Here is a 12,019-nt window from a genome sequence, read left to right on the forward strand (position 1 = left end):
GGGTGATGTTACTGGTGCAGGTAAAAGCTTAGATGGTGATTTGTACTATTGAGCGAAGCATTGAATAGTATTAATCCGGTGGTTATTTAGTCGCGTGCGGTGGTAAAATAGCCAACACCGGCAACCGGTATATCGTTTTGAGCGATTATATGGTTGATTGGCAAACTCAGCAGATTGTTATCATGCTGGTCATGTTATACCTCACTGTCCTAATCACGTAGTTAATTGATAACATCGATGACTAACCGTTATGAGTTTGTACAAACATTTACAGCAGTGGAACTGGGCGGGTAAGACATTCCATCGAATTTATTCATAGTGTTCCTATGTAAAGGATCCCCAAACACCCCAAGTATGCTTGATGCTTTTGAATGCAAGCAAGGAAGAATTTGAAGGAAAATCTGGCCTGCTGGCCAGTACATTATGCCATAATAGGCAATCTGACAGACCTAGACGCCACCATCTCAGGGTCTGGACGTCCTGAACGCAACTCAAGTATGCGTCCATGATTGAAGCAAGTGAATGTATGCATGTGCGTAGGCATCCTAGCACCGTAACATCAAAATAGACCGGCTTCTTCTTTGAGCTGTTTTTTTTTTTTTTTTACTCCTTCGGCTTCGGGGTGAACCTGACGAAGCTCCTCTCGATCCTGCCGCCGAGGTTCTTGGCCATCCTCTCGAGGGGTAGGCGGTTGTCAATGCGCCTGACGGCACGCTCGACAGGTGGCTTGACACGCTGCATGCCCCGTTCAGCGGCCGGGGTGAAGAAACCGATATTGCGCTCCCAGCGTGGTGCCCAGCGGACTGTCTGTGAGGCCAGGCGCTCCTCGGCGCCTGGAAGGACCATGTAGAGAGGGGCAAAAACGGAGACGCCGGCGGCACCGAAGCAGAGGACCTCGGAGGTGCGGGCTGTGGGGATGCGGACGGGCATTTTGAGGAGAGCGTGTGTGTGGCTTGTGTCTTTATAATGTCAGTGATTGGTCGAAGAAAGGGCGTGATGCCAATTACTGATGAAGGAAAGATAGACAAGTTGGGGAATGTTGTTTTTTGGTTGTTTGAAACAAACGTCCAGCACGACAAGATTTACTGGAGACTAGGTGCCTAGCTCGACCCAACGGTCTGCTAAGTCCTCCAACACAGTCGTTGAGGAGGAATGGAAATGATAGTTGGCGATGAATTGGGGCTAGTTGTGTAGTGTATGAAAAGGATACCAACTCACATTCTTTGTTTGATTGGAGACGTGATCTGATGATGTAAAATGAAATCGGCTGATGGAAATGATTAATCACGGCTGAGTAGAAGGTATCTGGTAGGTTGGAGAGGATGGAAGGTACGAAGGTGTGACAAGAGGATGGGCATTCCTTTTATGGGAAAAGGAGGAAGAAAGAACGCGTGTGCTTTGACAGCTGGCTGATCGTCTCCCCTCGAATATCCATCCAAAGCCAAGGTACCTTGGGTTCGGTGGTACTAAACTATTGGATGTCAGGGAGACATACCCTACCGACCTAAGGTAGCTAGTATTTACTCGGTACATGGTCTTGGGGGTGGCGGGCACACGAGCAATGCCCAAGCATCTCCCCAATTCACTTAGCTTAGCATTAATTGCTTGTCACCTGTCCCTGCTCATGACGGCTTAATCTTGCCAGCTGTAAAATAGCACCCCCTTCATCTATCCACCTTGGCTGGCACTGAAAAGATGGCGATGGACATGGAAGAACCTGAAGGAAATTCAATTCAGCATGGCATGCAGTGGCACTAGCGAACCAACTAGGTAAACGAAAACAAAATAAACGCGAGTAGGGTACCTTGGGAGGGTTCAGTCGAACAGCCAAGCATGGCAGTCCAGGACATGCCAGAAGCAGCCGGGAAGCGGGGTAAACAAGATGGAAATGAGCAGAGGCGTCTCAGCCATGGCTCTAAGCACCAATCACGACACGGCTCATACGTCAAAAGCACCCCAGGATCAGCACACATCTCACACACCAATACAACGGGCAGAACTGCAGATGGGTGGGCGGTCATCCTGCGGGCCTCAGACCACCCACACTCCTACAAACTCAACCCACGGTTCCACCCATCGTTGTGCAAAAAGAGGACGAACCCAAAGAACCAGGGTTACACGATTGCAACTTTGTCACGCTATCTATTATAAGTTTTTAAAACAAAAACAAAAGATTTGAAGTCTGCAAGGTCGACGGCTTTACTTTTTTTGGTTTGGTTATTTAGCAATTATATACTTCGTTATGTTATCCATGTTAACACCTACCTTCCTCAGCTGATCACCAAGCCGGCAATTCAGAACTGGCATGGAGAGTCAAGGACGCGGGGACCCTTTTTTTTCTGCGCTAGGCCCCACTAGCCGGCTCTATTCCCCCCCTTTTCCCCAGGCTTTAGTATCCACAAAGATCCGCCCATAATCCGGGGGAGGGGCGGGCTCCCGCCCTGCAGTGGGCACGATCCCGCTTCGCTTGACTTGACCCTCCACTGGATGGGGACAAGATGTCGACGACTAGGAAGGGTCGAGGCTGGAAAATGAGAAAAAGCTAGTCGAGCAAACAGTTTTTAGGTGATTAAAATGTACGGAATGCAAGAGGATGGCAGAAGTAGGAATTGAAAAAGCAATCCAGTAAAAACAAGGTCATGGATCGTATGACGGTTGCCTTGATTCATGCGCTACCCCGCACTTCGTAAGCCATCACGACTTGTTGCGGGGGATGTATGTGCCTTGATGTCTAGGTAGGTACCTTAGGTACTAACTAACGTCGGCTAGATTTGCTGGCTACTTCGTAGCATATCGTGCTAGCTTGTAGCCTGGTCTGATCCTCAAAGCTGTTTGCTGTGTGCCTGTCGCTGGTCTGAAGGTTCTTCTTTATCAGACCAGACCCTCGCCAACACCAGAGGCGCAAGCGAGTGTCTCAGCCAAATTAGATAAGGTAGGTAGGCATTTACTCCAGTCGGCTCATTTGCCACCAGCACAAACTTTTATACCGGCACGTGCTCTTTCCCAGACTCTAAATGCAACGCAATGCAATGCAAGTACTTTCCCAGCCACCGCTCAATCGAAGCTCAGGGAGGTAGGTAGGTATCTAGGTAAGTAGGCAGTAATTGCCAGGGTTAGGGCTGGGACCCCATACTTTTTGGCTGGAACCCTATGCTTTGTTTTGTTTGCCCTCCATTCTACCGGTACCTGGATGATGTGCTATTGCTTGCTACATACGAAAGGGATTCCGCAAATAATCTAGATAGTCTAGTTACTAACGCTCGATAGAAATCGTGTCGTCATCCTCAAACCTAATTATGGCACCCCCATACCTCCTCACCGTTTTCATCACGTACTGTGCAGGCACTCTGCGGGTCAACTCATCCATGTTGCGTATGGTGATAAAGACATCCAGCTCACTGGAGAGAACAAGTTCGACTTCATTGAGAGCTTCTTCAATGGCCTCCCAAATTTTAAGCACGTCATTGTTGAACGCGCCGCCTCCAATCAAAGTGAGTACAACTTTGCGCATGCCTTTACTCGCTGCCGCATATAAAGTCCCCTTGTATGCAGCGGGCAACAAGCTGGAACTGATCTTTGAGAAATTATCCTTTCCGAGGATCTCTTCGCCTTTGTAAGGCCCTCCCGCCACAGTCGAGGTAAATACTTGTGTGATGAGCGGCGAGCCTTCCACGTGGCCGTACCAATTGGCGCCCAACACGACCTCGGCGTTCGTGTGTATACCGACTTTGATTTTGTATTCGTTATCTTGGATCGTTCGAACAAGCTTCGGGATATCCGTTGTGTGTTCGCCGGTCAAATAACCATTCAGTATGGGGTCGATCGATTCGTCAACCACCTGGTCAAGCAAGTTAACCTGCTGGCCATGGGTCATTTGTGTGAACCGTGGGCGTCGCGAATCAATCTTGGCGGCCCGATACCGTCGGAGCAAAGCGGCTGGAAATGCGCTTATAGCTGCCCGTGCACCCTGAGTATTATCCCGGAAGTAATGATGTACAGATACGAGTTGTTTCGGGGTCCATGACTCAAGACAATTGAATTGCGAAGCGACTTGGAAGAGGGCATCTTTTCCTGCCGTCGCCTGCAACGCACCGATATCGGTCGCGACCGTCTTCCCCACAAGTAGCCACAGACGCAACCCAGGTTTTGGCCGCCCTGTATGTATATTATTGCCATCTTTGTGGCGTTGACTTGCCTTGCGGCGTAACCAACCGACTTGAGTGGTTTCGAACCGGCCGGCTGACCACCGGTTGCCTCCCACAGTAAGCCAGTAATTATCTAGGGCATCTTCGGTGAATAATTCAGGATTCTTTGAGACAGCCAACTCAGCTTGGCGGACTATGTCCGCTTTTGAGGGACCTTGTGACCTCTGCGCCGCAAGCGAATGCTCACGCAAGCTCGTGCAAAGTTCATTGTCCCGATCAGGGTATGGACCCAACTTTATCACCTGGTCTAAGATGAGCCCTTTCCCACCAGATATCTTCTGCGAGTTTTTACAGTGAACCAAAGAAGGGGCTGCACTACCAAAGAGCAAAAACCAACATGCTGTGCTGAGAAGAGAAGTGGGGTACATCATGCTGCTGAAGTAGGTACTGGTAATCTCAAATTCAAGTACTATATCATGGCTCAAATTGCCAGTCTTAGGCAACGAGAGAAGAAAGATGTAGATAATATAACGACTATGGAAGACTACTGACAATGGAAGTGGGAGAGTGTACCACGTGTATCGGATTTTAATTCTAGAATAGAAATATCACGTGCGGACGCCCGCATGAATGCTTTTCAAAAAGGAATTTCATGCAAAGTCAGAGCGAGAGGCATTAACAAGGGTAAATGAATTAATGTCTTGAAATAGCAAGACAATATAGTCGGCATCTCCGGACCGCTATGCGAAAGATCCACGTCTGAGTCGTTCACTTGCTCAAAAATGATTAGTGTAAAAGCCGCACCACGGTTAACCTTGATATGACATCTCCTGGCCGCCTACAACCAAATATCAACTTGGAAATTTGCCAACTCCTTGTTTGTATGAGCAGTTCACAAAAGAATAATGTAAAGTATTCATGAGCAAGCCGAAAACGGGTTGCATTTTTTTCGCAAAAACGAACTAATCATGTTATCCATGACCTGCGCCATAAGTTAGCCCTTCGAGGTATTTGTTCAAGTCTGATCAGGCTTGCACTATAAACGGGAACGTGTTTCTTTAGAGACATGCCGGTATTTTTTCTACCAGTAAATTTGAGGTGGTATTTATTTGTAGCAACTGAACAACTTGTCACCAGCATTTATCTGAATATGAGTTTTGCACATGTGCGACACGGCAGCTCTGGCTAATCACGGTAAGAGCTCTTTAAATCCCTGGTATCTTTTCGATGTACAGTAGTCATTGTCACTGAATTCAACGGGCGCCGTTTGATTTTAAAGGCCAGAATTCTGCCTGCTGTGGCGCTTTATAGCTTATCGTCTAGCATAGTTAGTTCAATGCTAACTTCAATCAAGAGGTCTAAGCCCTGGCTGGGAAATGTATTGACAGTTGCTATGGACTCTGGCTCTGTATTTGGGTTCGGGGCTGGACCAATTGCGCCTTATGGATTTAGTCTAGATGTAGGTTCCTACTCCTTATGTACTCTCCCATGTTCCAGCTCCCGACAAGGACGGCAACAGTTGAAGATGATCATTGAACCTTATTCTTGTTCGCAATCGGCATCTCCACGCCGGGCGTTTGTCATCTTCTTTGTTACTAAAAAGGATCAATATACCACGAACCGAGTTCATCATTTCTACCTCGACGCCAGCTCCAGCTCCGATGGGAACCATACCGTCAACCAGGGTCACAGTTACAGCCACCGATTCACCACAAGAACAACAGCAGGGCGGTAAGATCCAAGCTCTCCTCTATGGATCTGATGCACAGCAATGGCAGGGACGTTTCAACACGGCCATTGCCGACTTTGGCGGCGTTTTCATCTCCAAGGCGCCTGCGAGTGCAGAACCCTTCTTCGAGAACCTGTTTGGGTGCTTCGGAGATATTGGTCTCTGCTTGTCGGGCTATCTAATTCCCTGCGTGGTGTTTGGAAAGACGCATCATCGCACCGCGCAAGAACGCCGCCATGGAGGAATACCAGACCGTAAACGCTACAGTGAGTCGCAATATAATTTTCTTTCAGTAGAGCACTCATACTATTTTTGGCCATATATGTCCCACCGAGATCTGGTAGGTTGGAAACCAACAAGAGAACCGATTTGAAACAAACAGTGCCTTCTCCTTTGCGGCCTGGGTTGCATCGGACTTTCTTGGATTCCCATGTCTACCTATGTAACGCACCGACATCCGCAGGAAATAAGGACTTCAGGGCAGCTACCATGGCGACATTGCGCTTGCTTGCTGCTGTGGCTACTGTGCGATATCGTAGGAGGAGAGGGAATCGGCACACCCCGACATTGGAAGAGATGTAGAGCACGGCCGTGGCCGCTGACAAGACACAGTACAACTCTCAGCCCAGCATGAGCTATCTTGCAGCGCCTGAGAGAAACGGAGGCTCAAAGGAAAAGGCAGTGACGCTTTTCAAAGGGGACAGGGGTTGAAGGGAACAGAGGATACTCGAGCCCGTGGATTAATGGACGCAGTGGAGGGGAGTGACTGTGATGTCTGTGATATGTTCACTTCATGCCATTTCAATATTTCTTTCTCTAACTAATACCACCAAGCCTTACAAGAAGTACCGAGATGCCACAGGACCGCCGAAACGCTTGGCAATTTCGATAAAAGCCGCTGTTGAGGATAAGTTGGACGAACCTGACTAGGAGGATAACGTAGCAGAGTATGGAAAGTTGAACGGTAAGAGGAGAAAGTGACGACATGGTGAACAAAAGCCTCGGATAAATTTCCTGCGTCGATATACAGGACTAGATGGGGCTTTACATTTTGCTTGTACTTACAGCACGTTCATTCAGGGGTTGGGGTGTACGAGGTTTGGGAGGGGTAAGGTAACATTTGGATCCTGAGATTACCAGACCCTGACCCCTGACCAACGACCCACAAGCATGGTACCTTCATCCGCGTCGCGCCAAGTTCAGCAATCTTGTTTGTTTCCTTTCCTCTCCTGCGAGCAGAATCTCCGTCGATATATTCCAATAGCCTAGCTTGAGTGATGTGCTTACTGGCCGTGACGATACCGGGGGATTTAGTTGGGGTTTTATCACGGATTTTATCGAACGAACTCCGTGAATAACATTTGTCGATAAAGTGCGATTAGTTCTTTATATAGCCAGTTTCCGGTCGTGTTACGTTGCAACTCATTTATCAACTAGTAGTATAAACTCCGCTCACGTATAAGGACTCTGATTAAAATAAATAGCCAAGGCACAATATTATATTCAGTTATTTTTATTTATCATTTAAAATAGTATTGGAAATTATGTGCAATTATCTAGAAAAAAAAAAGCAGGGGCATTATTAGCCTGGAAATATTTGGAAGCAAAATCTTCCGGAGACCGCATGCGTTATTTTATATAGAGATATCCCTCCAAATACGATAATCGTTCTTACTCCAACATTTACTTTTCAAATTAATTATCAGATATATTTACACGCTATACCTACCTTGAAATTAATAATTTCCCTTAATGTTATCAGCTCTCATTATACAGCGACGCTGTAAATATATACAAAGTTTATTAAATTATTTCCCTCAGGTCTTAATTATATTTAGTCCAAGAGTTTGGCTATAATTTCGGTTGCCAGGCAATTTTCTGTTTTTAAATTTGCATAATAGACGGATTTATATATATATTTATACACTACACGTTTTTTAAACACATGTTTATAAATATTAAGCACGAAGAACATAATAAATAATTAAATGCCATTTGAATATATATTAATATACGATTAATTGCATATTCTTTCAATTAAAAAACTTTTTTTTAGAAGAAAATATTTTCATAATTAAAAATACGATAAAGTATAAAAAGTGATTATAATACATACATTGACGAAAAACATAGAAAAGGCGCAAAAGCTCGCAAATACTTTACAGAATATATTTTTAAATTATCGCTTTCGACTACCACTTACAACATATATCTCTCAGTTTGCTACTTGTCTCCTTGTCCACTATTATCTAAAACTCTTTCAAAGTCTTTCCTTATCTAATTACAACTTATTTGAAATTATTACCCGCCTGCGTTAGTTTTTTCTCATTGCATATTAGCACCGATAAAGATGCACAACACATTCATTCGATTTACTTTTGCCCCTTTGTTTTTGGGAGTTTTTGCGCAAGCAGTTCCATCACAGCTTTATTGTGTAGGGCCACAATGGTCCAAGGATTGGTGCGAAGCTACCGGGTTATGGGAAACGCCCGAGCTTGCCAGACAGCATATTAAACAACCTGCTCACAACACGATTTATCTTCTTAAAACGCAAAAGGTTGAGAATATTCTCGAAAAGGTTGAGGGAGAAGATGGGAAATGGCGATCAACATCCACAAAGCCCATTCCCACCCATTTGTATCAACATTTCGAAACTCATACTCGAACTGGTGGAATCCAACGCAGTTAAATACCCTTTCTGGCTCGCGGAGCTCAAAAGGGATTTACAACGTGTGTCAAGGTGGTTAAAAAAAAAACTTTGATAGGGCAATAAGGTAAATGGAGGAAAACCGCGTTGTAGCTAGTTTCTATATTATATTTATCTTTCCAATACAACAGCCCACAGCCTTGTTGTTGCTAGTTCGGCATTAGTTATAACACCAAAAACATTAACAAATTTCAAATTTTCATGTTTATTCGACCGCGGCGGTAATATCGCGTAAACTTTACCGGGGCTTTACGCGGGCCCAACCATTTGGCCTTGTTGGCTTGGTTGGGTCGCAAAACGCGCCAAACTCACAATAACCGAAGCGCCCATACCACGACGCCGTCGGGCCCGCAAAAGAACGGTTGCAAAACGCCTCCCCCACCACCTAATGTGGCTTGAACCGGGCAACGCTGGCTTTGGGTGGCCTTGGAGGGTTTCAACGCCCAGGGGTACCATGCCAAGTGATCAGCCCATGGAACACTACATATCGGCCCACCAAATGGGAAAGTTTTGGCTTGATTTACATTAGTCCCACCACATGTTGAATCCTGTTACTTTTTTTTTTCTCCCTTTCTCTTTCTTCTCTCCCTTTTGGACACCGTCTGTTTAGAGATTTGCACATGGCGGGCGCTATTGCTGCAGGTACATCATATGTCTATCTTTGATCGACTGCTGTGTTGATGTAAGCGGATGGGGGCCAAGTCAATTTGACGATCACTTGTCTTGAGAAAAAGAAAAAAAACAAAAACAAAAAAGAAAACAAGAGGAAAATGGAAGACTTGGTGACGAGAGTAGAAGCTGCCAAATTTGCTCACGATGTAACATGTAGACACGCTCGGAAAGTATAACTGCCAACCGTCGCAGTAGAAACAACTTGCCGAACCTAAATCAACAGCCGAAAACCCCGTCTCGGTAATACCCGGATAGTGTTAGATTGTCCTTGTAGATATGTTTTGTTTGCGCCTCCACAATTGCGTGCCTGAATGGGGTCCATCTGCCAGCATGACCATTAGGACAGACAATTTCGTTCTATTAACAACATCACATCGAATTAGCGTCGAAACGATGTTGTATTAAGGGTTGGTAAAAGCGGTCGAAATGATATATATTTACAAGCGATTAAATTCGACTAGGAGCCCAGCTCAAAGGCAAGATAGAAAGAGAGCTGTCGTGTCCTTAGCGAGCGAGTCCAAGTAATTTATATTACATACATGCAGTAAACAGTGGAGAGAGACAGACAGTAAAGGAAGTGATATCTGAGGTTTGCAAACTTCAAATTCAGCCTTTCCTTCAAAGCCTAAGCAGCTCCAGCAGCACCTAGCAACGCAGCGAGACCGCCGGCCCCCTGCCTTCCATTGGCACCTGCGCCCTGCCTTCCGTTGGCACCTGCACCCTGCCTTCCGTTGGCACCCTGCCTTGCGCCGCCTCGGGCACCACCACCAACGGCACCCAGCAGTGCAGTGAGAGCGCCGGCGCCGGCGCCAGCGCCAGCACCCTGCCTTGCGCCGCCTCCGGCTCCAGCCGCCCCCAAGAGAGCCCCCAGAGCCCCCAGGTTTGCTCTATTATTCTTCCTCCCCTGGTTTTTTGTGTCACCGCGGAACGTACCCGTGACTGGTGGAAGGTTTTGTCCAGTAGCGCCACCTTTGCGCGAGGCATTGCCACCAGTCGCCGGGGTGGTCCCGCCTTTACCTGAGGCATTGCCACCAGTCGCCGGGGTGGTCCCGCCTTTGCCGGAGGTACTGCCACCAGTCGTCGAGGTGCCACCACCTTTACCCGAGGCATTGCCACCAGTCGCCGGGGTGGTCCCGCCTTTGCCTGAGGTACTGCCACCAGCAGCCGGGGTAGTACCACCTTTTGCAGAGGTACCACCGCCAGTTGCGGCAGCAGCACCGGCACCGGTACCAGCGGCGGGTGCTGCTGCTCCGTCACGCTGGCCCTTACCCGCGCCGTTGCCTGTATTCGGGGCAGGAGACGCAGCGGCGGGAGCAGCAGCGGCGGCGGCAGCAGCAGGAGGACCCTGGAATGGAGCGGCGGCAGCCGGCTCTGGTGCCTTGGCAGCCGCTTCTTGGCCACCCTGGAATGGACCCGGTGATGAGCCGCTAGCCTGGAAGGGTGCTACATTCGACGAAGATGGCACCTTGGACGCATCAAGGGCCGAAGGGCCCTGAAAGGGAGCGACGGTATCGGCCCCAGCTCGCTCAATCAGAGTCGGCACAGCCAGACTGGGGTCTGAGATGAGAGCGAGCAAGAGTAACGACGTGACAGGGACGCGCATTTCTTTCTGGGGGGGTTTGGATGTGAAACCCACAAATATCTTGGCAGCTCGTATGACCTGCAGACGAGATGAATTGTGTGTACGTCGTGCGCAACCAACCTCTTTTCTAGTCGGCGGAATGAGTGGTATATTATTTTGTCCAAGAGAAATCTGCCAGAATTATGCCAGAAAAACTGCAAATAAAAACAGACCAAAGCAAACCATGCTGGCTAGCCAAAGCTGCATCTGCAAAGTCAATGAGTCGGAGACATCTTCTTAAATACAAGCCATCGCGAGCCCTTTACTATGTGCACCAAAGCGGGAAAAAGCATCAACGCAAAGTTAAAAGCTTACAAGTCATAAGAACTAGTTTTTTCACCACGGGAAAACCATGTCGCCATGTTCTAAACAAGAAACGATCCATACCTGACAAGCTAAAGTGTAATTGTGAGCTTCGACCAACCGCATCTACGGACAGCCATTCAGCGACCTTGCTGACATGTGCCTATCGCTTCTATTTCCGAGTATCGAGAACAAGATATGAACGATGAAGCGGCGAAAACACCAATCAGGTTAGGAAACAAAGTTGGGACGAGGCAGTGTTTGCCGGCAAGGACTGAACTGTGTTGTGTACCTACCTATGTATCGAGCCTAGATCGAGGAATACGAGGCGAGAATGCAACGAAAGGCTGACAGAGAAATGCACCTGAAGGAAAACAAAAATAAATTGCCTCAGGGGTAGTGAAAGATATCAGATGGATCTAAGGCGATTCCCACTTTTTTTTCTTTTTTCTTTTTATCATTTGTCCTCCTCCTCCTTTACTACTACGTATACGTCGTAGTAATGTTAACTTTAAGAAATAAAAAGTAAAAGGCCACACTGTCCCCTTTTTGGTTTTAGCAGCTTGCCTGTCAGATCGAGCTTACCAGGCTTAGTCGAGATAACTGCTACAGTACTGTAGGTACAGGTGAGGAACAGCTCTTGAACCAGCATCTCATCAGTGCAAAGTTTAAATCATCTAACGTTTCCCGTCTCAAAAATGATAAATCGCAAGGTCATGGTGAGTATTTCTCCGAGAAGGGTAAGATGGCTACTTCACCACTGGCCACTTGCCACTGAGTCGCTGACTGCTTCCATTGGACGTTTTCAGGGGTAGAAAAAGAATTGGTGCGAAAGGGGATAG

At 47.3% G+C, this 12,019-nt stretch overlaps 6 protein-coding genes across 6 annotated transcripts; 3 read left to right on the plus strand and 3 right to left on the minus strand.

Annotated features, from left to right (window-relative positions):
• Window positions 1–603: 603 nt before the first annotated feature.
• Window positions 604–930, minus strand: PgNI_12493 (uncharacterized protein; the record flags this gene model as incomplete). Its single annotated transcript, XM_031132441.1, has 1 exon — window positions 604–930. The coding sequence occupies one exon, from the start codon at window positions 928–930 to the stop codon at window positions 604–606; it is 327 nt and encodes a 108-aa protein (XP_030976089.1).
• A 2,323-nt stretch (window positions 931–3,253) lies between these two features.
• On the minus strand, window positions 3,254–3,874 carry PgNI_12494 (uncharacterized protein; the record flags this gene model as incomplete). Its single annotated transcript, XM_031132442.1, has 1 exon — window positions 3,254–3,874. One exon carries the CDS (start codon window positions 3,872–3,874, stop codon window positions 3,254–3,256), a length of 621 nt encoding a protein of 206 aa, XP_030976092.1.
• Window positions 3,875–4,138: 264 nt separating this feature from the next.
• PgNI_12495 (uncharacterized protein) lies at window positions 4,139–4,519 on the plus strand. The gene is made up of 2 exons (XM_031132443.1): window positions 4,139–4,157; window positions 4,264–4,519. Exon 2 carries the CDS (start codon window positions 4,341–4,343, stop codon window positions 4,500–4,502), a length of 162 nt encoding a protein of 53 aa, XP_030976139.1. The 5' UTR covers window positions 4,139–4,157; window positions 4,264–4,340; the 3' UTR covers window positions 4,503–4,519.
• A 1,287-nt stretch (window positions 4,520–5,806) lies between these two features.
• PgNI_12496 (uncharacterized protein) lies at window positions 5,807–6,476 on the plus strand (the record flags this gene model as incomplete). The annotated part of the gene is made up of 3 exons (XM_031132444.1): window positions 5,807–6,015; window positions 6,080–6,140; window positions 6,414–6,476. 3 exons carry the CDS (start codon window positions 5,807–5,809, stop codon window positions 6,474–6,476), a joined length of 333 nt encoding a protein of 110 aa, XP_030976138.1.
• A 1,748-nt stretch (window positions 6,477–8,224) lies between these two features.
• PgNI_12497 (uncharacterized protein) lies at window positions 8,225–8,563 on the plus strand (the record flags this gene model as incomplete). The annotated part of the gene is made up of 1 exon (XM_031132445.1): window positions 8,225–8,563. One exon carries the CDS (start codon window positions 8,225–8,227, stop codon window positions 8,561–8,563), a length of 339 nt encoding a protein of 112 aa, XP_030976100.1.
• A 1,315-nt stretch (window positions 8,564–9,878) lies between these two features.
• On the minus strand, window positions 9,879–10,856 carry PgNI_12498 (uncharacterized protein; the record flags this gene model as incomplete). The annotated part of the gene is made up of 1 exon (XM_031132446.1): window positions 9,879–10,856. One exon carries the CDS (start codon window positions 10,854–10,856, stop codon window positions 9,879–9,881), a length of 978 nt encoding a protein of 325 aa, XP_030976101.1.
• Window positions 10,857–12,019: the final 1,163 nt, after the last annotated feature.

The sequence above is a fragment of the Pyricularia grisea genome (genome assembly GCF_004355905.1).
Source record: "Pyricularia grisea strain NI907 chromosome Unknown Pyricularia_grisea_NI907_Scaffold_12, whole genome shotgun sequence".
In the NCBI taxonomy this organism is placed as follows: Eukaryota; Fungi; Ascomycota; class Sordariomycetes; order Magnaporthales; family Pyriculariaceae; genus Pyricularia; species Pyricularia grisea.